The 27,418-nt window shown below is 37.8% G+C and overlaps 2 protein-coding genes across 5 annotated transcripts in view; one reads left to right on the forward strand and one right to left on the reverse strand.

The window, feature by feature from the left end:
• Positions 1 to 1,582: 1,582 nt before the first annotated feature.
• Positions 1,583 to 5,680, forward strand: ssr3 (signal sequence receptor, gamma). The gene is made up of 5 exons (XM_048169189.1): positions 1,583 to 1,842; positions 2,050 to 2,176; positions 2,285 to 2,383; positions 5,182 to 5,313; positions 5,389 to 5,680. The coding sequence occupies exons 1-5, from the start codon at positions 1,710 to 1,712 to the stop codon at positions 5,453 to 5,455; spliced, it is 558 nt and encodes a 185-aa protein (XP_048025146.1). The 5' UTR covers positions 1,583 to 1,709; the 3' UTR covers positions 5,456 to 5,680.
• Positions 5,681 to 9,966: 4,286 nt separating this feature from the next.
• kcnab1a (potassium voltage-gated channel subfamily A regulatory beta subunit 1a) overlaps positions 9,967 to 27,418 on the reverse strand; it is a 135,410-nt gene continuing 117,958 nt past the window's right edge. For all 4 annotated transcript variants that reach the window (XM_048168732.1, XM_048168733.1, XM_048168731.1 and 1 more), the window contains 7 exons: positions 26,530 to 26,616; positions 16,107 to 16,192; positions 13,230 to 13,350; positions 13,022 to 13,116; positions 12,815 to 12,935; positions 10,662 to 10,750; positions 9,967 to 10,587 (listed from right to left, as the gene is read on the reverse strand). In XM_048168732.1, the coding sequence (XP_048024689.1) occupies positions 10,498 to 10,587; positions 10,662 to 10,750; positions 12,815 to 12,935; positions 13,022 to 13,116; positions 13,230 to 13,350; positions 16,107 to 16,192; positions 26,530 to 26,616 (689 nt within the window). In that variant the 3' untranslated portion in view covers positions 9,967 to 10,497. The remainder of the gene's footprint in view (positions 10,588 to 10,661; positions 10,751 to 12,814; positions 12,936 to 13,021; positions 13,117 to 13,229; positions 13,351 to 16,106; positions 16,193 to 26,529; positions 26,617 to 27,418) is intronic.

Here is a 27,418-nt window from a genome sequence, read left to right on the forward strand (position 1 = left end):
TCTCCGGTATGACCATGTCTTCCAGATCACAGTTAATGTTTTATCATCTTCTGTGCTTCCGCCTTTCTACAACCGGCTCAAAGGGTTAATGAGGTAAAGAGTAGTTATCAAAAGTGGTAGAAAAGTGTAATTTATTCCCCCCAAGCCGAGTACAATGAAAAAGGGTACCTAAAATCTTTGTTCAATGCACATAAAAATTGCCCCAAACTGTGCTTCAGAGAGGTATGATGTCTCAGACATGGAAACAATTTGCTTTTCTCATACATTTAATGCTGGTTGGACACAGTGTTGGGGAAAGTTACTTTTACAGTAATAACACAAATCAAGCCTCAGGCTGAAGGAAATGCAAATTAGATAGATACTTTTATAGCCAAAAGTATTTTCACCATTTCCATAAATTTTAATAGGCTATTTGTCTCCATCTAGTGGTGCACAAATATTTATGCATTTCAAATATATATATATATATATATATATATATATATATATATATATATATATATATATATAACAAACTTCTAGGTTTCAATAAATTAGACCTGATTCACCTTTTCTGAAGACATTTTCAACATTTCAGAAATCATAATATATGCATTATCATGTAATAGGCTAATTACAATATACTCAGGGTATTTTTGTTGTCTTTTATGGGGTGGGGGTCACTATGAACTGTTATTATCATGGCAAGATGCATATATCAATATACATGTTTGAAACAACATGAGAGTTGGTGCGAAAATAATGACATAAATTTAAAGGATTAGTTCACTTTCAAAATTAAAATTTTCTGATTTACTCACCCCCATGTCATCCAACATGTCCATGTCCTTCTTTCTTCAGTCGAAAAGAAATGAAGGTTTTTGATGAAAACATTCCAGGATTTTTCTTCATATAGTGGACTTCAATGGCCTCCAGATCGGTTGAAGGTCAAAATTAGTTTCAGTTCAGCTTCAAAGGGCTTTAAACGATACCAGACGAGGAATAAGGGTTTTATCTAGAGAAACATCGCTCATTTTCTAAAAAAATAAATAAATAAATATATACGTTTTAACTGCTAAGTGTATTACTGCCCTCCACAGGTCAAAGTTTGAACTAAATTGTCATATACAAGATGCTTGTGCAAGTTGTTAGTTCAAACTTTGACCTGTGGAGGGCAGTAATACATTTAGCAGTGTCTACACTGCCGGAAATTCTAATAGAGAAGAAGATGAGCATTTATGGTTAAAACTTATAAAATTTGATTTGTTTTTTTTTAAGAAAATGAGCGATGGTTTCTCTAGATAAGACCCTTATTCCTCGTCTGGTATCATTTAAAGCCCTTTAAAGCTGCACTGAAACTGTAATTTTGACCTTCAACCGTTTGGGGTCCATTGAAGTCCACTATATGGAGAAAAATCCTGGAATGTTTTCTTAAAAAAACCTTAATTTCTTTTCGACTGAAAAAAGAAGAACATGGACATCATGGATGACATGGGGGTGAGTAAATTATGAAAATGAACTAATCCTTTAATTTTTTTAGCGAACTGTCTCTTTAAATGCGCGTGACCCTCCCGGACACTAGTTGGCAGCAGCTCGGCGAGCTCTCCGCGCATCATTTCTACGTCACTGTTTGTGCTGACGCGGCGTAAGCGCTTCATCCATTCGGATCACATACGTGTCCGTCTCTTTTCACCCAAACCAAGGACCGGAGCGCAGGACAGACTGGAGACATGGCACCTAAAAGCGGCAACAAACAGCAGTCAGAGGAGGATCTTCTGCTGCAGGACTTCAGCAGGAACCTGTCGGCGAAATCTACCGCGCTATTCTACGGCAATGCGCTGATCGTGTCCGCAATTCCCATCTGTAAGTTCCGCATCTGTTCCTGATGATGAGATTCCTTTGCTTCTGACATTTAGCTTGTGTCTAAACATTGAGCTGCTTTACTTAGACCGTAAACTTTTATGTTTTACATTATCTGCGGTCTCTGCTGAGACTGTTATTGTCTTACTATTTTATTGTGATGCATGCATAATCTTCTGTTTTGTTCTTGCATGTGTGATTTTGTGTCAGGGCTGTTCTGGAGGATCTGGCACATGGATCTGGTCCAGTCTGCAGTGCTGTATGCAGTCATGACTCTAGTCAGCACTTACCTGGTTGCCTTTGCTTACAAGAATGTCAAATTCGTCCTCAAGCACAAGTAAGAATACCATCTCTTTTCTTTTCTCTCTGTCTCCTAAGACTCTTTTGGGTTTTGTCAACTTTACTAAGTCAGAAGACTGTATTGATCAACTGCTACTCCTTTCAGGGTCGCTCAGAAACGTGAAGATGCCGTGTCCAAGGAAGTGACTCGGAAGCTCTCTGAGGCTGACAACCGCAAAATGTCCCGCAAAGAGAAGGACGAGAGGTATTGGTCTTAATTATGAGACATTATGATTGGCTTGTCTGCTATTATCATTGTTATTTTAGTATTATTTATAATGTGTACTATGTATGCACACTATATAGGGTGAATTCAGGTTGATTGGGACACTTTTTCAAATTCATCTCAATGGCAAAAAGTGTCCCTAAATTCACCATACTTTTTAGTTTTTTATATTTTTTAGTCATTTTGTTGTGCTTTTATCATTTTGTATTAGTTTTATATATTTCTATATAGCATTAAAAGGTTAGTTAACCCAAAAATGAAAATAATGTCATTAATTACTCACCCTCATGCCATTCCACACCCGTAAGACCTTGTTAATCTTCGGAACACAAATTAAGATATTTTTGTTGAAATCTGATGGCTCGGTGAGGCCTGCATAGCCAACAATGACATTTCCTCTCTCAAGATCCATTAATGAACTAAAAACATATTTAAATCAGTTCATGTGAGTACAGTGGTTCAATATTAATATTATAAAGCGAGGAAAATATTTTTGGTGCGTCAAAAAAATAAAATAACGACTTATTTAGTGATGGGTGATTTCAAAACACTGCTTCATGAAGCTTCAGAGCGTTATGAATCTTTTGTGTCGAATCATGATTCAGATCGCGTGTCAAACCGCCAAACTGCTGAAATCACGTGACTTTGGCGCTCCGAGTCATGATTCGACATGCTGATTCATAACGCTCCGAAGCTTCCTGAAGCAGTGTTTTGAAATCGGCCATCACTATAGAAGTCACTATTTTATTTTTTTGGCGCTCCAAAAATATTCTTGTCGCTTTATAATATTAATATTGAACCACTGTACTCACATGAACTGATTTAAATGTGTTTTTAGTACATTAATGGATCTTGAGAAAGGAAATGTCATTGCTGGCTATGCAGGCCTCACTGAGCCATCAGATTTCAACTAAAATATCTTAATTTGTGTTCCGAAGATGAACGAAGGTCTTACAGGTGTAGAACGGCATGAGGGTGAGTAATAAATGACATTATTTTCATTTTTGGGTGAACTAACCCTTTAATTTAGTTTTATTTTAGTACTTAAATTATTTCAGTTAGCTGCCAAGGCAACGTTTCTAATTTTATGTAATATTTGTACTTAAGTAGTTTTTTCATGTTATATTTGTATTTTGTTTAAGTATATTTATTTAAGTATGCGTAATATTAATTATGCGAAAGCGAATACTATTTTTAATAGAGCTGCACTAATTCTGGGTAAATTGAGGATCACGATTTATTGTTTCAAACCAAGATGTAATTTTCTAGAGGTTCTGACAAAATGTTAATTGCTGCAGTCTATTTAAAAATGTTTAATTAATATGAATGAATTATTTTTAAAAGTTGGTTTGAGTGAATGATTCAATGACTCACTCGTTTCATTACTGGTTGAATCAAGGTTTTTTTTAACTAATCTCTTGAAATAAATGATTCAATGAATACATTTTTTAACAGTCACTTGTCGCCATCTACTGGTGTGATGTAATCAATACAATCGTTATTTGAAGCACCAAGTTAGTTTCAAAAGGTGACTTGCTCTAATTTGACCGCTACCGTAGACATCAATGTTTATATCTGAACTATAAACTTTTATCCCAGTACTTCTGTGAAAATATGAATATTTGAAGAGTTTGGTTCCAAAACGCAATAACTCCATTTTGATTAATTTGAGTAAAAAGGTGTTTTCTTTACCAAGAAAGTGGCAAGATGAAAACCACTATTTTCTGTTTCAAACTTTCACATAGCATCTTTTGGTTATAAAAACATACAAAATTCAAATCTACATTTTGATTTTAAAAAGTTTATTATAAAAATGTATTATTTTTTTCCCCAAAATGCAATAAATCCATGACACTTTTTTTCAAAATGCAATTAATCCATCAATATAAAAGTTATTTTTCAAATTGAAAATACACAACAAAGTAAGTTGATTCATATACATGACAGAGTCTAAACTTTGCCAATATTTATCTTATATACAGGCATTTTACTAAAAATACATTCAGCCGTCGCTCCCAAAATGAATCTTGTTAATGTTATAAATTATTTGTCATTACCGATTAAAGAGTATCTGGCGCCACCGCACGGTTAAATAAACACATTTGCCGAGTACATTGGTATTAAAAACGGCTTTTAAAAAAGCCTTTAATGTTTACAGTGCGTGGAATGGTGCGCTGTGATCGGTTGAGCGGATATATCGCGTTCTGCAGAGGAGGGAGACTGGCGTTTGTCGCGTTTTGGAAAGAAAGGGAGAAAACATGACAGAATAACACGACGAATATCGCATTTTGCGCAAAATTAATAAATGACTTTTCAATACCGACCAGATACAATACTGATTTTGGTGGAAACTCAATTTTTTGAAAATGGCGTTTATCGCGTTTTGGAACCAATTTTGCAACACAGAAATAATGATACTGTGTGATTGAAAAGACTGTTTGTGAAGCCGTTTCATGACGGCGGCTCTCTCTGGCTCAGCAGAATGCAGATTTGAATGTTCCACTGTGATTTTATTAAAGGTTTAATAGACAACGGTGAATCTTTGTCATTTCGGCATGAAATCACTTGGGTGTTTGAATCACGATTGTGATCTTTTAGCGATTAATCACGCAGCTCTAGTATTCGATTTAGTTACCAATAACAACATTGCCTATTATTGAAGACCGAAATTAAATGAACCTCTTTAGATGTATCCTGTTGATCCGATGTTTTAAATATGGCACAGGACATGCCAACTCTTTGAATACTATGTTGCTAACAGTGATTCTTTGCCGCAGGATCCTTTGGAAGAAGAATGAGGTCGCCGATTACGAGGCCACAACTTTCTCCATCTTTTACAACAACACTCTCTTCCTCTTGCTCGTCATCGTCGCTTCTTTCTTCCTGCTGAAGAACTTCAATCCAACAGTGTAAGTTTACTGCAGTGTTTACTCTTTAAGTGTGATGATTGGTTCAGATGTCTAACATTTTTGTGTTGGTCACAGGAACTACATTCTGTCCATCAGTGCCTCTTCAGGTCTGATCGCCCTGCTGTCCACTGGGTCCAAATAAAAGACTGATTGCATCAGGAGGAGAAGATTGAGGAACAAACAAATGAGAGGATTATGGGATTGGGGGGTGGGTGGCATGGCAATGTGTTAAAGGAGGTTTGTTATATTTTGGGAGGGCGTTTATCATTTCATCTGTTAAAGTTTCATGAAATTCATGATCAGTTAAGGCCTGTATGGTCTTCTCTTGTTTTTGTTTTGTACCAATAAAAGACTGTTTACTCATGTATCTCGTCATATTTTATTATAAGAAATAGGGATGTGGAATATGACCAAAATATTACATCACAACATGAGTAATTTTATTTCACAATAAGTTAGCAGATATATACTTGCAGAAAAAGGGAGCTGCCATGCCATGAAAAATATGAGTAAATGCATTACTCAACACAAATATATTGGAGTAAGAAGTACATATAGGTACATATTCAAAAATGTATTCAAGTATAGCGTAAAAGGTGCTAATATCTTTAATACACAGTAAAACTACAATGTAGCCAAAAAGATGGCGCAATGTGTACATTTTAGGAGGATCTATTGACAGAAATGCAATATAATATACATAACTATGTTTTCAATGGTGTATAAAGATCTCACATAATAAACCGTTATGGTTTTTTTATACCTTCGAATGAGCCATTTCTATCTACATACACCGCGGGTCCCCTTACATGTTAAGTCGCCATTTTGCGCCGGCATGTTTCTTCAGTAGCCCTAAACAGACAAACTGCTCTACAGAGCGCATTTGCTTGCCCGGCTACTCTGGGCTATTGCTCAGACGACAACATATTTGTCCTGTGTTGGCCACCGTAGCTTCTCTACATTGCAGATCGAAAACTCACCCCTAGATACCGCTAAAATGTACACACTGCACCTTTAAGTACAGTAACTAATTAATTTACTCAAATATTTCACACCACTGTATTCAGATAAGAAAACACTACAGACACTGAAAAAAGTAAATTGCTGATTTTCTACCTGAGTTATTACATCTCAGATCATCATTATTTATTTATATACTCTTCCTGAATTGTCTCAATTCCTCATACCAAATATTATTTCTACCCTCATTCTGGCCCTCTGTCTGAAATGATCCAGTTTACAGGGAGCATATAAGTGCAACTTCACCGATTTTGAACCTGCTTTATTTTATTACAATGTTGGTAAATGAACAGTGTTTACTCATTCTCCTTGACTAGAATATACTTCTGCGTTTTGTATCCCCGCCCACGGACATTCGGGTCGACAGTAATTAACAGAACTGTTATGGTAAGAGTTGGTTTATCACTGAAAATTGTATCGTACTATGTTTATCTTAAGCATTATGGTTAAAAAAATAAAAATAAATAAATAAAAATGGAGCACTATGGCAACAGCTTTCTTACCTGTATACCAACAGCGTTTTGCTGCGTATTTATGATTCTTTGCAGCCTTTATCCAGTGCCTTCAAGCGTGCTGGATCCTTCACTGGAAACCGGAAGTAGGCCTAACTCACTCCCACTAAACGTTTACTTTTTGAATTCTTGCACCCGAGAACAATACAAGTCAACACCATTATGACTAAAAGTTTGCTTAGAAGTATTTCCTACTAAAGCAAGGCTAATATTTATTAGTAGTGTTTGACTGGTATCCAAGCGTATACATAGCAGACTGGTGGGCGTGGCCTTGAACAATAACATGCCCAGTGCATTATGGGTCTTGCAGTTTTCCTACTTATTTGGCAAAAGGGAAGACAACAGCCTTTTTTCTCTGTTTTTTCTAGTCAGGTAGCACCGATTTCAAACCTGTTTTTGGCTTTCTACTGGGTAGGCAGCCAAGTTCTACTGTTCACTGAAAGGTTTTTTTGGGAACCCAAAATGATTCTTCTATGGCATTGTTGTGAAAACCCTCTTTTGGAATTTATTTCTAAGAGTGTAGTCAGCTGCTTCATCTTCAAACGTTTCTGAAAATACTCCGAACAAACTTAATCTTCTGACTGACTTGATCCGAGACTCATTTAAAAAGAAACCATCTACTTTCTCCTGATGCTCACAAATCCCACAACATCCAAACAATATCCAAACGAGTCGTTTTTGAAGCTTGATTAAATAAATGCTTTGTTTGTAATGAGGACATTTTAAGCTATGAATCTGCCAAAAGACAAATTTCTCATGATCCCTTTAACATTTGCGACTTCCACTCAAAATAATAACAAAAAAAACATATCATTTCAAATAATAGGGTTACTTTACAAATATTCTTTATCTGTCATTTTGACTGAATGAGCTGTATATTTTCTGTCATGCTCTATTTTTATCCGTCAGGAAAATGAGACACTTGGTATTTTTAATGCAACATTGTTTTTGTGACAAAAGCTCTTTTCAGTCCTCTAGCTGTGTTCTGTTTCTCCTGAATATTTTCATTTTTCTTTGTATTCCATTGTATTAATATGAAAAAAAGTTTATTGTGTCTACCGGTATGTCGCCCACCCATAATAAGCAAACACACACATGGGTTTACTGGCCGTATGTGTTTTTATTTCAAGCATATATTCTACCTCTATGTACTGTTTACATATTTATATTTACAGAAGTCACTGCTGCCATACAGGGAGAGAGATGCATGATATGATAAAAGACCCTGATGCAGAGATTCAGAACAGCCTCTGTATCCAACAACTCCTCTTTTCTCAGAAACAACGTTACAAACGTTAGAAAACAATAGTCACCACATGGTGTGATTTCTTCGTTTTTGTAAAAGACTTCATTTACAATTGAGAAAAGCTCACAGTATTACACTCATGGACCCATGGGAGAATGGGCAAGCCCTAATGTTCATGCAGGTGAGAATCAAGGCACTCCGCAGGGAGACTAAAGGTACACTATGTACACACTGTGTTCTTCTGAACACTATTGTTGAAGTTTTTCTGTACAGAGCCATCTCGTTTCCTCAAGCCAAAATCCACCAGGTTTCAAATGAATCTAAAAGCTCTGAGAAGGTATATACTACAGGGTAAAGCAGCTTGTCAGTCTTTAAAATATCTAGGGCATGATAAAGTATGGCTTTCAAGTAGGGCAAGCAAGAGCAAGAATCAAACATGAGGCACCCGCAAACGGTCAATCAAATTCACTCCCATTATATCGCAATGCTGCCATGCAGATTGGGAGCTGGATCCTTAAAGGGACAGTCCATCCCAAACTGAAAACTGTCATCATTCACTGACCCTTCATGTTGATTCAAACCTATACGAGTTTTTTCTTTTTAAACCTCTCACTTTGTCCTACAGAGGAATAAAGTCATTCAGGTTTGAACCAAAATGAGGGTAAATAAACGATGAAAGGATTTTCATTTTTGGGTGAACTATCCCTTGTGAAAAAGAAGTACACTTTAGCATACTATTAAAAAGAGTACTTAACATGGGGATAATATAAAATCTAAAAAAATGCTCGGTTAAAAACAACACAAGTTGGGTTGAAAATGGATAAACCCAGTGGTTGGGTTAAATGTTTGCCCAATGAAACTACCCAGCAGGTTGGGCAAACATTTAACCCAACCGCCGGGTTAAAACAACCCAATTATTGGGTTAAAGTAACCCAATTGCCAGGTTTGTCCATTTTCAACCCAACTTTGGTTATTTTAACCCAGCATTTTTTAGAGTGTACTTTAAAGGAATATACTTAAGTAATATTTTTGGTAAGTTAATTGCATGTTAATTAAATAAAAAATATATTATTAAATAAATGTATTAAATTTACATTAAATGCATATAGTTGAACTTTAGAGTATATGTTGACCCACTTAAGAAGGACTTAAGTGCATCTTTTATATTATATTATATTATTGCCTTTGAAATATAGTTAAAGCGTACTGCTGAATGTACCGGCAAGCATTTATAGTAAGCTAAAAATATACTTTAATATAATTTCTATTCAAACTTGTATGTCATGAGTTTAAATATATTTTTAATTACACATTTGTAAAGGATGAAGCTGTAATTTAGTACATTTAAAATATAGTAACTTAAAATGTAACAATTATAATCAAGTACTTTAGATGTGCTTCTACTAAAGTATGTTAGTCAACACATCAAAATAAATGTACTTCTTAAAAACATGACAAAAAATCATTAAAACCTATTTAAAATATACTTCAAAGTTATATTAAAATTCCAATTAAGTGTTCAGAAACTTTTATTTCATTGAAATTAGAAATAGTTTTTTACTTTTAAGATTCGAAGTACTTTACAAGTGCACATTCAATACACTTAAGCACACTTCTTTTTCACAAGGGAATCCCTTTAATTCGTGTTCCTCTAAATTTCAAGTCACTCATTTATAATCAAACATTACCATAAATGCATTAGGTTGCTGGCATTATATACTCTATGCATGTCAGATCAACCTTAATACTGTATATTATACTGCAGTGTGGATTGAGGTCGGTTTATAATACAGTTGCATGTTCAATAATCACATATGCTACCCTCATTCAAGTAATTTCCTAGGTCAGAGGTGTGCATTGAGTTATTTTTCCACCACATGTACCTGTGGCTCACATTATGAAGCAAACACACATATACCCCTCATAAAATATCAAAGTCATTCCTGCACAGGCAAAACATCTCAAATCTTTACGAATGCACACGGTTCCACCGAGTCAGCGCTCTACAGTCTGTGAAACAGGTTTGCAGTTGCTGTGTTCGAACACAAGAGGGCGACATGCTCCGTTCCTCCACTCTGTGTGCTAATACCGCCAGACGTCCCGGTGGCTGATGGTTTTGAGAGCAGAGGTCAAGCAGGGGTCATGATAGGTGTTTATAAGGTTCATAAGCGAGTGAAGCTCTCCTGCAAGGTGCCGTGACAAGTTGACACCTGGACACCTGTCGTGGGTGCGAAGGCACACCAGCAGAAACTGAGGGGATGCAGGTACAGGTTATGGAGGACAGCACTCTAAGGCTTCAGAGAGAGGTCAGACCGACGATGGAAACAGATTTGGAGCAGGAACCACTAGGGCACGAACACTGCTACACACACATCTCCCTTCACCCCGAGCGTGTGTCCGGAGCCCCTAGGACCGGTAGTCCTTCTTACTGTATGGCCTGTTCCCAAGTATATGATCAATGTCTGAGACTACATGGGATGTCATCTTTGGAAGTACCTGAATGTGCAAATAAATTAGTTAGGAACGTTCTGGAAGTTAATAGATGTGTGTTGAAAGTCACTCGATCTCACCTGTATGGCTCCCAGGTTTTCAGTCAGCTGCTCTGCATTTGAGGTTCCTAATAGTACTGAACTCACTCCCTCGTTCCGCAGACACCAGGCTGGAGAGATGAAAAAAAGGCTTCAAAACAATGTACTTGGCAGAGTACAATTTGTGGATATTGTGGACATTTGGTTGGTTAGCATGAGCAGGTATTCTCTGCTGGTAGATGCATCATTGTGTGGTCAAAAATCATCTTTCTTTTCATGATGGCCATTCACAAGTACTTCGATCTACGCTACTGTTTAAAAGTTTGGGGTCAGTATGATTTTTTTTTCATGTTTTTGAAAAAAGTCTCTTTTGCTCACCAGTGCTGATACAAAAATATAGTAAAAACACTGAAATATTATTACAATTTAAAATAACTGTTTTCTATTTTAATATATTTTAAACTGTCATTTATTCCTGTGATCAAAGCGGAATTTTCAGCATCATTACTCCAGTCTTCAGTGTCACATGATCCTTCAGAAAACATTCTAATATGATGATTTGCTGCTCAAGAAACTACTACTTCAGATTTTTGTTGAAACCATGAATTTTTTTCAGGATTCTTTGAATATAAAGAATCAATAGAACAGCATTTATTTGAAAAAAGGAGAACTCTTTTGTTACATTGTAAATGTTTTTACTGTCACTTTGATAAATTTACTGTATCCTGCCTGAATAAAATATATACACAGATCAGGCATAACATTATGAGCACCTTCCTAATATTGTGTTGGTTCTTCTTTTGCTGCTAAAACAGCCCTGACCCGTCGAGGCATGGACTCCTCTAGACCCCTGAAGGTGTGCTGTGGTATCTGACACCAAGATGTTAGCAGCAGATCCTTCAAGTCCTGTAAGTTGTGAGGTGGAGCCTCCATGGATCGGACTTGTTTGTTCAGCACATCCCACAGATGCTCGATTGGATTGAGATCTGGGGAATTTGGAGGCCAAATCAACACCTCAAACTCGTTGTTGTGCTCCTCAAATCATTTTTGCTTTGCGTCAGGAGCATTATCCTGCTGAAAGAGGCCACAGCCACCAGGGAATACCGTTTCCATGAAAGGGTGTACATGGTCTGCAACAATGCTTAGGTAGGTGGTACGTGTCAAAGTAACATCCACATGAATGACAGGACCCAAGGTTTCCCAGCAGAACACTGCCCAAAGCATCACACTGCCTCCGCCGGCTTGCCTTCTTCCCATAGTGCATCCTGGTGCCATGTGTTCCCCAGGTAAGTGACGCACACGCACCCGGCCATCCACGTGATGTAAAAGAAAACGTGATTCATCAGACCAGGCCACCTTCTTCCATTGCTTCGTGGTCCAGTTCTGATGCTCACGTGTCCACTGTTGGCTCTTTCGGCAGGGGTCAGGGGTCAGGGGTCAGCATGGGCACCCTGACTGGTCCACAGCTCCATACGCAACAAACTGTGATGCACTGTGTATTCTGACACCTTTCTATCAGAACCAGCATTAACTTCTCGAGCAATTTGAGCTACAGGAGCTCGTCTGTTGGATCGGACCACACGGGCCAGCCTTCAGTGAGTCTTGGCCGCCCATGACCCTGTCGCCGGTTCAACACTGTTCCTTTCTTGGAGCACTTTTGATAGATACTGACCACTGCAGACCAGGAACACCCCACAAGAGCTGCAGTTTTGGAGATGCTCTGACCCAGTCGTCTCGCCATCACAGTTTGGCCCTTAGTCAAACTCACTCAAATTCTTACGCTTGCCCATTTTTCCTGCTTCTAACACATCAACTTTGAGGACAAAATGTTCACTTGCTGCCTAATATATCCACCCACTAACAGGTGCCGTGATGAAGAGATAATTAGTGTTATTCATTCGCTCATAATGTTATGCCTGATCGGTGTATACAATTTAATTATATTATAGAAGATTTTACCAAAAACACATGAAATAAACATGTTTTACCCATTGCCATCAAGAATGTAACAGATAATGGAATGAGAATGCTAACAAATATCTATTTTTTTCATGATTGTCTTTACTATACCTCTTCATCAATAATTTAAGAACAAAAACCACTAACTGCACAAAAGCTCAAAAGTCTACTCTGAACTGGCAGCTCCACTGGTTAGACGACTCTTTGTCTTTGAAGTGTCGAGGAAGCAGTCTTACCTACGGCGAGCTGAGGCAAGGTGCAGCCAAGCTTTTCAGCGATATGACCAAGTTCTTTCAGCTTCGCCTGCTGCTTTCGTCCATCCTCACTGACTATCTTGTCTTTCAGCCACTGGTACGACTTCAAGACAAGAGAAGTAGAGTCATGTAGGAAAAAATAAATATTTGACTTGTCAAGTATCTAGCAAATTATGATTAAATTGGTACCTTCATAGCTGCCCTAGAGGATTCTGGGATACCATTTTCATACTTTCCAGTGATGATCCCACAGGCCAAAGGAGACCATGTCATGGCGCCCACACCTACAGTCACACACAGAACCAAGATGAGCTGCTGCTGCATGCAATCACTGATGAATTCTCTAAGCTTGACAGTCTCATGATTGATTGATGAATGATGATTGATTGACACCTGCCTATCTTATGATAGAGCTCAGGCAGCTGCACCTCGACCTTCTCCCTCTGGAAGAGATGATACTCAGCCTGCTCACACACTGGAGGAATCAGGTTAAACTGCCGCGCTACAGAGTACGCCTCCTAGAAAGAGAGAATAATATTTACACTTTTGTATTCAAATATAAACAGGCTGTATCTCTGTAGCAACAATTCAAAATTTTTAATCTCCAACTGCTTTTATAATGTTATTACTGGACTATCAGAATTAGCAGACATTGCAGTTATTACTTCAGAATTGATTTATAATACTTATTATATAGGGATGCCTGAGGCTAGTCAGTCACAAGTTTTTGTAATCACAGTAACAAAAATGCCTGTTTTCTCAAATCATGGTTTAGGTGTTGGTTTAACACCTGTTTCTATCATTAAGTCTAAAATGTAATGTAAAAGTTCAGCTTCTGGGTAAAAAGTGAACAATAAAATCACACTAACATGCATTCAGACAAGACATAACGGTAACACTTTACTTGAAGGGGTGTGCATAAGACTGACATGACACCTTCATAATTTTGACATGACGTCATGAATATGAAGGAGGTTTTATGCATGTTTATGACAACTGTCATTAAATGTCATTCGCTCAATTATGTCATTTTTAATGCAAAGATGACATTGTTTGAGATGTCTTTGTTACGACAACTTGACATAAACCAACACATCATAACCTGTCATAAACATGACATAGCAGATTAATTATCAAACTTAAAAAAACTACTTAGCTTTATGGGTTAACATTACATTACATTATTTTGGTAACACTTCAGTATAGAGAACACATATATAAACGATTAACTATGACTTTTCCCTCAATAAACTCTTAATTTACTGCTTATTATAGTTAATTGTTAGGTTTAGGTATTGGGTAGGATTAAGAATGTAGAATAAGATCATGCAGAATAAGGCATTAATATGTGCTTTATAAGTACTAATAAATAGCCAATATTTTAGCCATCTGAATGCTAATAGTAATAAGCAACTAGTTAAAAGACCCTAAAATAAAGTGTTACCATTATTTTATAACAGTGTCTTCTTTTTTACGAAATTTGAAATTGTCTATTATCTGACCTTCTGTTGGAGGAAACTTAAAAAAACAAAAAAAAAACATGAAATGAAAAATAGTCATGACGCTGTTATAAAATTATTTGTCAGAGTATTGTCACTTAATGACATTTTAATGACAAGTTCAATTTGTACCACTGTACTTGAGCTCAAGATACATATTTATGACACTATTATAATGGCCTCATGACAGCCAATGTCAAAACCAACGACATGACAGTTTAATGTAATGTTAACCCAAAAAGCTAAATGATGTCAAGTTGTCATGACAAAGACACTGACAGGTTATGATGTATTGGTTTATGTCAAGTTGTCATAATTCGGACATCTCAAACAATGTCATCTTTGCATTAAAAATGACATAATTGAGCGAATGACACTTAATGACAGTTGTCATAAACATGCATAAAACCTCCTTCATATTCATGACATGTGTCATGTCAAAATTATGAAGGTGTCATGTCAGTCTTATGCACACCCCTTTAAGTAAAGTGTTACCGACATAACTATATAATATAATATAATATAATATAATATAATATAATATAATATAATATAATATATATATAATATAATATAATATAATATAATATAATATAATATAATATAATATAATATAATATAATATAATATAATATAATATAATATAATATAATATACCCAAACATTATTTTATATTATATTATATTATATTATATTATATTGTAAGATTAAAATGTTTTCATAATATAATATAATATAATATAATATAATATACCCAAACATTATATTATATTATATTATATTATATTATATTATGAAAACATTTTAATCTTACAATATAATATAATATAATATAATATACCCAAACATTATTTTATATTATATTATATTATATTATATTATATTATATTGTAAGATTAAAATGTTTTCATAATATAATATAATATAATATAATATAATATAATATAATATAATATAATATAATATAATATAATATAATATAAAATAATATACCCAAACATTATATTATATTATATTATATTATATTATATTATATTATATTATATTATATTATATTATATTATATTATATTATATTATATTATATTATATTATATTGTAAGATTAAAATGTTTTCATAATATAATATAATATAATATATATATATAATATAATATAATATAATATAATATAATATAATATAATATAATATAATATAATATAATATAATATAATATAATATAATATAATATAATATCTTTTCTTTAGTCGGGTCTTTAAGGTAAAAGCTAACTTTCAAAAGTAAACTAACACTGAGAAATAGTTACTGTAGTAAAAAGTGTGACAACTAGTTCTGGTCTCCAATATATACTGTATGTATAGTGTATAGTAATATCACATAACTTATTAGCTCCTTTGTATCATTTCAGGCTATGAACACATGTTCTAGTTGTGGGGGTGTGTTTATGTGGGATAGATCTGGCATGACAGCAGAACATGGTATTATCACAGTCACACAAATTACAGGTCATCAGTGTGTGTCCTCTCTGTAAAAACCCTGATCAAGCCTCCATTTATCACCCATGAATTAATAATGTCACCGCTTAATTACAACATATCAGTTTGAGCCAACTTGCTTTGTGCTACACTGCAATTACAGCAACATACAGTACTGACAGTCAAAGGGCTAAAAATATGTGATATGTGGCCAGTATACACTAGAGGAGCTGAGATACAAGAGAGAGTTTTGTTGCTCCAGCAAATGGTTTCTCATGACAACTGACGAAAAAATGTTACCATTATTTCCATAGCTGTCCATCGTGAGGTCCCCCAGTACATGGACATGCCCTGGTTTATCACGTAGGTCATGGCTCTGACAATCTCTGTGGAGACAAAAAATCACAAATTCTGTTAGCACCCTTTTGGAAAAAAATGTAAAGATGGAACTATTTATGCAAAAGCACTCAAAAGCTCAGCTAAATGCATAAATGTAAACTATAATACATTTTCAATTAATTGCAATTAACATGCAACTAAGTGTCCAAAAACATTGGACCAGCATGCAGTTCCCACTTAAGTATATTCTTTTCTTAATAAGCACTCTTTTTAAAGTATGCTAAAGTGTACCTCTTTTTCACAAGGGCAGAAATGCTGAAATCACTGCATTATGAGAATTTAATCTTTCATTTTCTTTCAATTTATGTTGAAAAGCCGGAACAATGAAAAAAAAAAAAGAGTCGATTATTAAAAAACAAAAAACAAACTACAATAGTTCAGCTGGTCATCAGTGATAAATGTAAGATTTGGTGGAAATTAGCTAAATTGTGAAATTTTCTAAAGCTGTGTGTGATTAGTGTTTCTTTCTCTACTTTCAAAAATGTTTTTATTAGACACTCAATGATTCACAGTTACTTCAGCTGGAGCTGAACTCAAAGTCCTGTTACTTATGTTCTGATAATAGTTTGTGCTGCTATTTTCAGACCTTGTCTGCTATATTCAGTAACTTAATCTAGTACTGTGCAATATATTTTCATTCACTGTGTATCTGTTTGGGTTGATTAAGTTCAGCTTGACGTATTTTTGTGTGGTTTCACTAAATTCAATAAGTCAATAAGAATTCAATAAGAATAAATGAATGTTAAAGTACAGTGTAACTTTATATCCCTATCAACTTTTACCCTTCATGCTGATGAAATGGTAATCAGGTAAGAAACAAAAGGCGAGAAAGCAGGGGACTGCAGAGCCCCTGAGGAACTTTATTATGCACTGCACACAGTGAGGAGCACAAAACTCTGGACACTTTACGCATCAATGCAGCAGAAAAGCACTGCATAGCGGTCTCCTTGCCCATGTCCATGAGACAGACAGTGTCAAATCCCATGTTTAAAGATAAGAAGCATAGATGATTAAGCAACCCAGACTCACTGGAAAAACGTGCCCATGGTGACATTGCTGCAAAGTGATATTACGTTGCTTCTTGTGAAACCCTCGCTCTGAGCGGGATTCGAACCGGCCATTTCTGGCATGGGAGGCGCGCGGGCTCACTAACATTGACATAGCCTTTAGTGTCAGTCACTAGTGCACCTCTTGAGGCTAGGAGAGTGAGGTTTTACTAGCTGGCCTCTGTTACACTCACCCCCCTAAACTGTCCCCTCCGGGTCACGGCACCAATGTAACCCCTCCGGTTCTTCTTCGAGTGGGTTTCGAACCGGCGTTTCTGGCATGGAAGGTGAGCGCACTAACAAGTACACAGTCACTAGTGCACTTTTTGAGGCCAGGGGAGTGAGGTTTTACCCGCACAACTCTTTACCAGCTGCCATTACACTCATCCCCCTAAACCTCACTCCCATCCGGGTCACGGCACCAACGTAACTCCTCAGGTTCTACTTTGAGCGGGATTCAAACTTATGTTTCCGTCATGGAAGGCAGGTGCTATAACAAGGACACAGCCTTTAGCATCAGTCATTAGTGAGCCTCTTGAGGCCAGGGGAGTGAGGTTTTACCCGCACAGCTCTTTACCAGCTGCCATTACACTCATCCCCCTAAACCTCACTCCCATCCGGGTCATGGCACCAACGTAACTCCTCAGGTTCTACTTTGAGCGGGATTCGAACTTATGTTTTGTCATGGAAGGCAGGTGCTATAACAAGGACACAACCTTTAGCATCAGTCATTAGTGAGCCTCTTGAGGCCAGGGGAATGAGGTTTTAACCGCACAGCTCTTTACTAGCTGGCCTCTGTTATACTCACCCCCCAAACCTCACTCCAATCCGGGTCACGGCACCATTAGCCGTGTTTCCACTGTCGGGCCTAAAGCGGGCGTGCTAGTGCATGCCAGGGCCAGTCGCGTTTCCACTGTCACTTCCGGGGATTGATCGTGCCTCGTCGGGGCTTCCTCAGGGCCAACGGCACGGGTTTTTCGGCCCGCCGAATACCTTGGTCCAAAGCGGGCCAGCTCGGGCTTGAGGGAGTGGTTACGAACAAAGGCGGAGTTTATTTATGTGTGGAGACGGAGGCGCCATGGATGATTACATGTAGGTTACCAGCTAACATCAGCATTAAAGACTTTTAAAATCATTTTAGCTCAAAACTCACTTTCACACAGCAGCAAGTGTTTGAAATAACTTGTTTGTGATCCGATGTGGATTCTGATCAGCAAGACTATAGTAAACATGGTAAATACGACGGCTTGAAGAAATCAGACAAATATACGTAGGCTATCACAATCATGTAATTATTTTATCTGTCAGCACGTCTCATCTCTCAACGGACTGATATCCATATTTAGCTCCGCATATTTCATAAAATAAAGCACCTCCATGTTTTTGGGATTGTTTCTCTGTCACTGGAGAGAGTGCTAAAGCTCCTCAGGTCGTATGTTTGGTGGAAAATTTGTAGAAATTATTATTCTTTGTAAATGTGATGTAAACATACTGTCCTATGACTACAAATAAACAGGAACAGACGCGACTGAATAAGTAGGCTACGTGTGTCCTCTTTCTTTTGAATAAGTAGGCTACGTGTGTCCTCTTTCTTTTGTGAAATAACAGTAAATACCACTTTATTTCTGTGACTAATGTTTAATCTTGACACAAATTAATTCATTATGATTCATTTGTTTGGTAAAACATCGATGCCAATACCAACAACGCCTGCTTTTATCATGTTCACTTTACAATCTCGCTAGTTTCCAGTAATTTCTTTCTGATTATTTTTCTGATAAAACTTCCATTCGTTTGTGAAATGACGGGTTTGTGTGACTTTGTTCCAGAGGCGTGTTACGGGCAGGTTTTAGTGAAGCGCTACAGAGCTTCTGGCCTGACGGTGGAAATGCAGCGTGATTTTGGGCTCGGTGCTACAAATCCGGGGCTATTAGCCTAGCCTGGCCCGCTGAAAGCCCTGGCTCGCACTGGCCCGACAGTGGAAAAGCGGCTAATGTAACCCCTCTGGTTCTACTTCAAACCAGCGTTTCCAGTATGGGAGATAGGCACATTAACAAGTCTTTAGTGTCAGTTGCTAGTGTGCTTCTTGAGGTCAGGAAGCGAGGTTTTACAAGCAAAGATCTTTACTAGCTGGCCTCTGTTACACTCACCCCCCTAAACCTCACTCCAGTCCGGGTCATGGCACCAATGTAACCCCTCCGGTTCTACTTCGAGTGGGATCTGAAGTGGCATTTCCGGCATGGGAGATGTGTGCACTTACAAGGACACTAAAGACCTCAGCCTCTAGCTTCAGTCACTAGTGCGCCCCTTGAGGCCTGGGAGTAGGTTTTACCAGCACAGCTCCTTACCAGCTAGCCTCCGTTACACTTGCATATTTCGCGTCACAGTTTCAAAATGAAATGCCCAGTGAGTGGTATACCCACCACAGAGCAAAAGAACTCCGCGGAGGATCGGCCGCGGAGGTATCGCGGCTTCCGGAACGCATCCGCAAACGGACCCGTATCGATGTCCACGTGCTCGCAGTGACGGATCCGCAACGAAGGCGGATCGCGGACCCACCGTGGCTCCATGCTGCATTTGCTCCACATCCGTGCTTAAAACCTTACCTCCGCGGCGGGTCCGTTTGGGACCCGCAAATTGATACAACCGTTATAGTAAAGGCGTGTGCGCGTCCGCGGATCCGACATGGGTCCGCTCAGGATCCGCTGATTGACAGTAGAATTTACAGCGCCGCCCGGAGGCGGGCCTGATCCTCTGGGCGGCGCCAAAACGAATGTGACATTCACGCAGGTTTGGCGACTTGAATGCGGATCTGCCTAGGAGTCTCCTGCTGTGTGGGCACTGATGAGCCTGAATCTGCCAATATTTTATTACAGTGATTGTTGTATGTATTGTAATAATTATCTATCGTTTGAAAATAATATACTACCTGCACTAAACCTAACAAAAGCAAATGTGAGATAAAAACACACTTGCTGAAGCATCCATCCAAGTGCATTGTTGTAACAGGTGAGCTACCAAGCAAGTTTACTATGTCAGAAAAGCCATACATATGGAGCTGGTTATGTGATGCAAACATCAAAATGAATTAGTTCACAAATCATCCAATATGGTAAAATTGTTTTGAGGGCATAACACTGCATGAAAATAAGTTATTAATGGATAACTTCGCCTTGTAATCATAATTTGTGGGTTTTGTTGCCTCTAGTGTTAATTTCATTCAACAACCATAAGACTGTTCTTTGATGTGTCATGTCTTCAGTTTATTTTTTAGAGTGGTTTGCCAGATCAAACAAAAATGTATAATGCATATAAAAACATATATACTTTTGCAGCTAAGCTAGCAGGCTAATGGGCTAGTATACAGCTAGTACATGGAGAGGTTTGTTCACAAAACATAAATAACTACAAATGTTTAATTTCAAGATCTACAGATTCTTCAATTCTATTATATATAATAAAATCTTTCAGTTGTCAATTATCATAAAGTGATTTTGTAGGAGCACTGAATAGAGCACTTATTAAAAGTCATTTCAGTCAATGGAATCAATTTGGGGTCCCAGACAGCCTCAACTGCATTAGTAAGGTAATGACATTTGTGATTTTGTAACAAATAAACTTTATTGTGCTAGAGGATGATGTCAAAACAGTAAAGGGAAGTAAAATCAACATCACTCAAGGGTAGCAGACCGGCAGGCTGTGTTAGATTCTATGAGTGAGAGCTGAAAAGCCTGTTAAAGTAGAGAAGTCTGGAACAAATGGCTGAGTCAGGGTGACCTTGGCATCTGGCGCAGAGCTTTGAAATATTACTAAGCCCTAAACGCTACACAACAGAACAGCTCTAAGCAGTACAAACATTACCAGAAGGGCATACTGATCTCCCCCCACATCCCCCAACAAGAAAATATTGATTAGACTTAAAAAAAAAGTTAGCTCACTTACTTTTAATTTGCTTTTCCTCTGCAGTTTAGTACCGCTTCAAAGTGGGTGGGATTATAGACTAATCGTTATAGTTGCACCACCTTTACTGCCGTGGATCCGTTCCTCGGCTACCAACAAGTCTGCACCACGATACAGCCATTACAGGAAACAAATGATACTGCGGTGGCTGGTACTGACTATTTAAATCTAGCGGGTTTGGTGTCTCGTGTTTTAAATCCAATGACACTGGTAGTGACGATTCTCTCTGACCAATCAGTGATCTACATTTACACGTCACATTTGGTATCGGTACGGCATGCTTGGAACCTCCACCGAGGTGTTGCTATTTAAGTGAACCGTACCGTTCCATACCTAGCCGTCCCATGCAGTGGAAAAGTGCCAAAAAGTGAGCTGCACTGAGCCGTACCGAACCGCACCATGCAGTAGAAATGCACAGATAGACTTTGTGATTTCTCAGGACACATTTCAGTGATATCTGCCAGAGAGCAGAGACATTTTATGCAAAGGGCTAAAAAAGGCTTACAGCTAGTCTAGTATTTTAGCATGCTTTATACTAATCAGAGGTGTAAAAAGTACTCAAAAATGTTACTCAAGTGAAAGTACAAGTACTGAGTGAAAATTTTACTCAATTAAAAGTAAAAGTATCTGGCCAGAATCATACTTGAGTAAAAGTACAAAAGTACTACATTAAAATTGTACTTGAGTATTAAAAAAGTAAAAGTAACAGCAAGAACGAAAACTAGAGATTCTTGTTTAAGCTTTTAATCTCTAAAAACATGAAGTGAATGAACCACATACAAAGTTTTATCCGCCTTTAGAACTGTTTGTGTTTAATTGTTTTTAATTATCAAACTATAAGACTACTACCTAATGCCAGTATGCAACATGCTACTCAAAGTTGCAAAACCTCGGATTTAACTTAAGTAGAAGCTGATTTTCAAAATTTTGAGTGTCAAGCCTAACTCTTTTGGGGCTAAAAATCAATCCTGCAGTGCCTGAAACACTGGTGTCTGAAACACAGGCCAGATATCCATCCAACTCTTTGCTGGCTTCATGTGTTGTCTGTTTCAAAGAAGTGAAAACATCTTCATCATCAGATGAACTGTTGGCCATGGGTGCTCTTGATTCTGTGGCTGATTTTTGACTTCCTCCATTTTCTTCCACTGACTGTTATACAGTGGGTACGGAAAATATTCAGACCCCCTTAAATTTTTCACTCTTTGTTATATTGCAGCCATTTGCTAAAATCATTTAAGTTCATTTTTTTCCTCATTAATGTACACACAGCACCCCATATTGGCAGAAAAAACATAGAATTGTTGACATTTTTGCAGATTTATTAAAAAAGAAAAACTGAAATATCACATGGTCCTAAGTATTCAGACCCTTTGCTTACAGCCATGAGTCTTTTTGGGAAAGATGCAACAAGTTTTTCACACCTGGATTTGGGGATCCTCTGCCATTCCTCCTTGCAGATCCTCTCCACTTCTGTCAGGTTGGATGGTAAACGTTGGTGGACAGCCATTTTTAGGTCTCTCCAGAGATGCTCAATTGGGTTTAAGCCAGGGCTCTGGCTGGGCCGTTCAAGAACAGTCACGGAGTTGTTGTGAAGCCACTCCTTCGTTATTTTAGCTGTGTGCTTAGGGTCATTGTCTTGTTGGAAGGTAAACCTTCGGCCCAGTCTGAGGCCCTGAGCACTCTGGAGAAGGTTTTCATCCAGGATATCCCTGTACTTGGCCGCATTCATCTTTCCCTCGATTGCAACCAGTCGTCCTGTCCCTGCAGCTGAAAAACACCCCCACAGCATGATGCTGCCACCACCATGCTTCACTGTTGGGACTGTATTGGACAGGTGATGAGCAGTGCCTGGTTTTCTCCACACATACCGCTTAGAATTAAGACCAAAAAGTTCTATCTTGGTCTCATCAGACCAGAGAATCTTATTTCTCACCATCTTTGAGTCCTTCAGGTGTTTTTCTAGCAAACTCCATGCAGGCTTTCATGTGTCTTGCACTGAGGAGAGGCTTCCGTCGGGCCACTCTGCCATAAAGCCCCGACTGGTGGAGGGCTGCAGTGATGGTTGACTTTCTACAACTTTCTCCCATCTCCCGTGATCTTTGGGTTCTTCTTTACCTCTCTCACCAAGGCTCTTCTCCCCCAGTAGCTCAGTTTGGCTGGACGGCCAGCTCTAGGAAGGGTTCTAGTCATCCCAAACATCTTCTATTTAAGGATTATGGAGGCCAATGTACTCTTAGGAACCTTAAGTGCAGCAGAAATTTTTTTGTAACCGTGGCCAGATCTGTGCCTTGCCACAATTATGTCTCTGAGCTCTTCAGGCAGTTCCTTTGACCTCATGATTCTCATTTGCTCTGACATGCACTGTGAGCTGTAAGGTCTTATATAGACAGGTGTGTGGCTTTCTTAATCAAGTCCAATCAGTATAATCAAACATAGCTGGACTCAAATGAAGGTGTAGAACCATCTCAAGGATGATCAGAAGAAATGGACAGCACCTGAGTTAAATATATGAGTATCACAGCAAAGGTTCTGAATACTTAGGACCATGTGATATTTCAGTTTTTTTTTTTTTTAATAAATCTGCAAAAATGTCAACAATTCTGTGTTTTTCTGTCAATATGGGGTGCTGTGTGTACATTAATGAGGAAAAAAATTAACTTAAATGATTTTAGCAAATGGCTGCAATATAACAAAGAGTGGAAAAATTTAAGGGGTCTGAATACTTTCCGTACCCACTGTAATTTCCAGGTCAACAAAGAGTATAGAACCCAAGAGGCAACACTCTGATACTTTTTAGGCAACAGTCACTAGATGGCGCTCCGGTAGTGCGGCCGCCATTATGGGGTGAAAATAGTAACTGGACCATTGAATCCTTCACATCTTACGCACCCAAAATCGGTGAATTTCACTGCCAAATCAAAAGCACAGTAGAACAGTTTTTTAAATTAAGTCACCAGTAAATTGTATGATCCTACAGTAAATGTTGTATTGTCTTATATACGTTTTATTTTACCAGTTGTGGAATCCAACCATTCATCCATCTGAGGTAACGTAGTTAGCCTACTTTGAGTATTTCCATTTTATGAAACTTTACACATTTATTAATAGTAAATTAATAATTAAATAATTTAAAATCATCATGTTTGCAGTGAACAATATATTTCAGACCTAGTGGAGTAATAGTAATAATATCTAGATCTGAATTGAAATAAGCTATATTGTATATTTTAATGGATCACGCTACAAACATAATGATCTTATGATCTGCTGTGTCCATTATCGCATAATTCCCACTTTTGGACACTTTTGCTTCAATGGACATTAGACAACACTGCAAAATCAAGCTGTTATATTCATATATTTATTGTCCAACATTCTCAATTTTTCTGATGCATGTCATAATTTAATTTCGTATGTCGGTATTAATTCAGTGTTTATAAGTCTAATACTAATACTAGATCTTTTAAAGAGTTTTAACCCAAACTGACTGAGAGCAAAAAGGTTTTGTGAGAGTTTTTTTTTTTTTTAACAAAGCAGCTGATATTGCCATAGAAACTAGTGGACTGCCAAGTCGCCTTCACCCCAAAATGGCGGAAATGCAAGGCCGCTGCTGGCGCAGGTGTTGCAATGGAACATTCTGTTGAGTGTCGCTTCTTGTTAGTGTATATTCTTTGAGGTCAAGGTGCTGTGCATTGTGGTAATTGATGCAACATGACATCACTTCTAAAGGACCAATGAACATGTCTGACCAATTTCATGGAATGTGAAAATGAATCTCATTGAATAAATAACCTTTAAATTAAACTGGTCATCAGCACAATTCAACTGGTTTGGTAATAGCAAAAGAAAATAGAATGAAGTGATCTCCAAAAAATAAGTACTTTTTGACTGTAAATAAAATTGTAAGGAGTAAAAAGTACTCTTTTTTCTCAAAAAATTTACTCAAGTAAAAGTAAAAGTATTGATTTTTAAATGTACTCAAGTAAAGTAAAAATACCCAAAAATAATACTTAAGTACAGTAATCAAGTAAAATTACTCAAGTACTTTACACCTCTGATACTAATTAGCATCACCCTGAGAGATTATAAATTGGCTTGCATCCCTCCATGATTGTCTCTATGGCCTGAAACTTTCTGAAATTCAGAAGACAGCATTCTCACTGCAGTTATATGCGCTGTGGTTTAGCACTGCCACTAGGGGTGCTGTAGGCGGGTTAGTTTCTTCAAATTTTTCAATCAGTTTTCTCTTTAGTGAAAATGATTAATCTGATAAAAAGAATGCACATCAAGTATGCATTTGCAATGCATTCGCATCTGTTTCTGGCCTTACTCTTTGTTATTAATCAGAAGAAAACTACTTTGAAGCCGATCACTCTCCTTTAGTCTTTAATGTTCTCCTTCTTCCTCTACTACTATCTGTTCTTCTCTCTTCTCTTCTCTTCTCTTCTCTGCATGTGTTTAAACACATGTCTGGAGATAATAGGATGGATACACAAAAGAGAGAATCAGCTGGTAGTGAAGGTCAAAGAGTCTGGAACAACTAGCTTCTCTTCAATTTAGCTCTTCTGAGAACAAAACACTCAGTTTTAAAAACGGCATTGCCAGCAGATACTCATTTTAATGAATCTATCCTCACATGTTCTTCAAATCACTCTTGGTGAAGTTGTTTCTCTCTGTACGCCTCATATTTTGTAACTGGTTTATTCTGTTCAAGAGACTTTGCTATTCTGTGGTTTGTACCAAAAGCACATTATTACACAGTAGATTCAATTTTCAGGCTGACTGCACTTGAAGCTTTGGGCAGCTCAGAGTTTTAACAGCAGTTTGGAAGCTTGCTGGCTGCATTGTGTACATCGGGTACAAGTAATAAGTCTGGTTATTCAGAATGGCACCCTGAGGAATGCACTTAATCGTAACCCTGTTTTCATAAGTACATCTTTCAGAGCACTTAGACCTCAGATGGATGTGCCTGCAGGACACCAACACTTTTAGTCTGACAATCTCATTCTTTTGTACATCTCTGGCTTTTGATGCAGTATTGTCATTCGCAGCACTTTTCTAGAGAGTATCGCAAAGTGCTTTGGTGAAGGTCAAAAATAGTTTTATGAATTACCAAACCTACCAAAGTCTACTAAAGTCTTCGAGATGTACCCCAAACAAGTAAATAAATGCAATGATTTTCATGCACTGCCATTCAAAAGTTTGGGGTCCGTAAGAATTAATACTCGCTCCGTTCCCACGGCTCTCGGCCTCGCCCTGCTTGCCACACTTACCAACCCCAAACTTGTGAACGGTAGTGTATATTTGGCCAAACTCACCCTCCATCGGTGTGTTGCTGTCGGGCCGGTTGGCGAAGACCACGTCTACATATTCCAGCTGCATTCTCTGCAAGGAGCCCTTGAGACCTGAAAGAGGAGACGGTTATTGTGAGCGTGTTTGAGCATATGTTTGATTTCCTTTTCAAAAAGTCTGGCAGTGTTTACCTAACAATAGTGTGATTAGTTGTACATGGGAGACAGGTTAGTGCTAATTGAAAAGTTGCATGCTATGACAGACAGTTTGCTGACGACTCTTATTTAAGCCCTCATAACATCAGGACAAACTTTGCCAACTTAATCAAGCTCCACAGACGAGGGACCCTCAGCTGCGTGACTCTGGTGGACTCTGCAGTAATCAAGCTCTTTCTGTACAGGGCCCCAGGGCTCATTCACTCTTTGTGTCTCTGTATTTAATGCGGCAGAGTGCTGGATCGATCGTCAAGCGTAATGAAGAGAGTTTGGGACTGGATTCCCTCCTGTGTCCATCTCTAGAGGCTCACTCTGACAGGGTCAGCATCATGAGGTCAGATGAAGCTTTACTGTCAAGAAATTATGGTGTTTGTCAGTGGTGTGAGACACAGCGAGAGATATGCGATTGATCAATAGTGGAAAGTAGCACAACGAGAGCTGTCTTTCCATCCAAACTTGCGAATTTAACTTGTGCACAAAATTGGAATATCGCATAAAACATTTGCGAATAAAGTAGCGTTTCCATCCCATATATTCAAGAGAACAGAATTGTCACTTCCTGGGAAATTGGTGCAAAATATCTGTAATAAAAATGGAAGTTGCTCTTTTTTCCTCCATCATAAATTAGTTCGTCTCAGAGCAAGAAGATGAAATACAATAAACGCTGTTGTCATCTTGCATTCGGATGCTGGTGTTGGGA

The sequence above is a fragment of the Megalobrama amblycephala genome, linkage group LG19, assembly GCF_018812025.1.
Source record: "Megalobrama amblycephala isolate DHTTF-2021 linkage group LG19, ASM1881202v1, whole genome shotgun sequence".
In the NCBI taxonomy this organism is placed as follows: Eukaryota; Metazoa; Chordata; class Actinopteri; order Cypriniformes; family Xenocyprididae; genus Megalobrama; species Megalobrama amblycephala.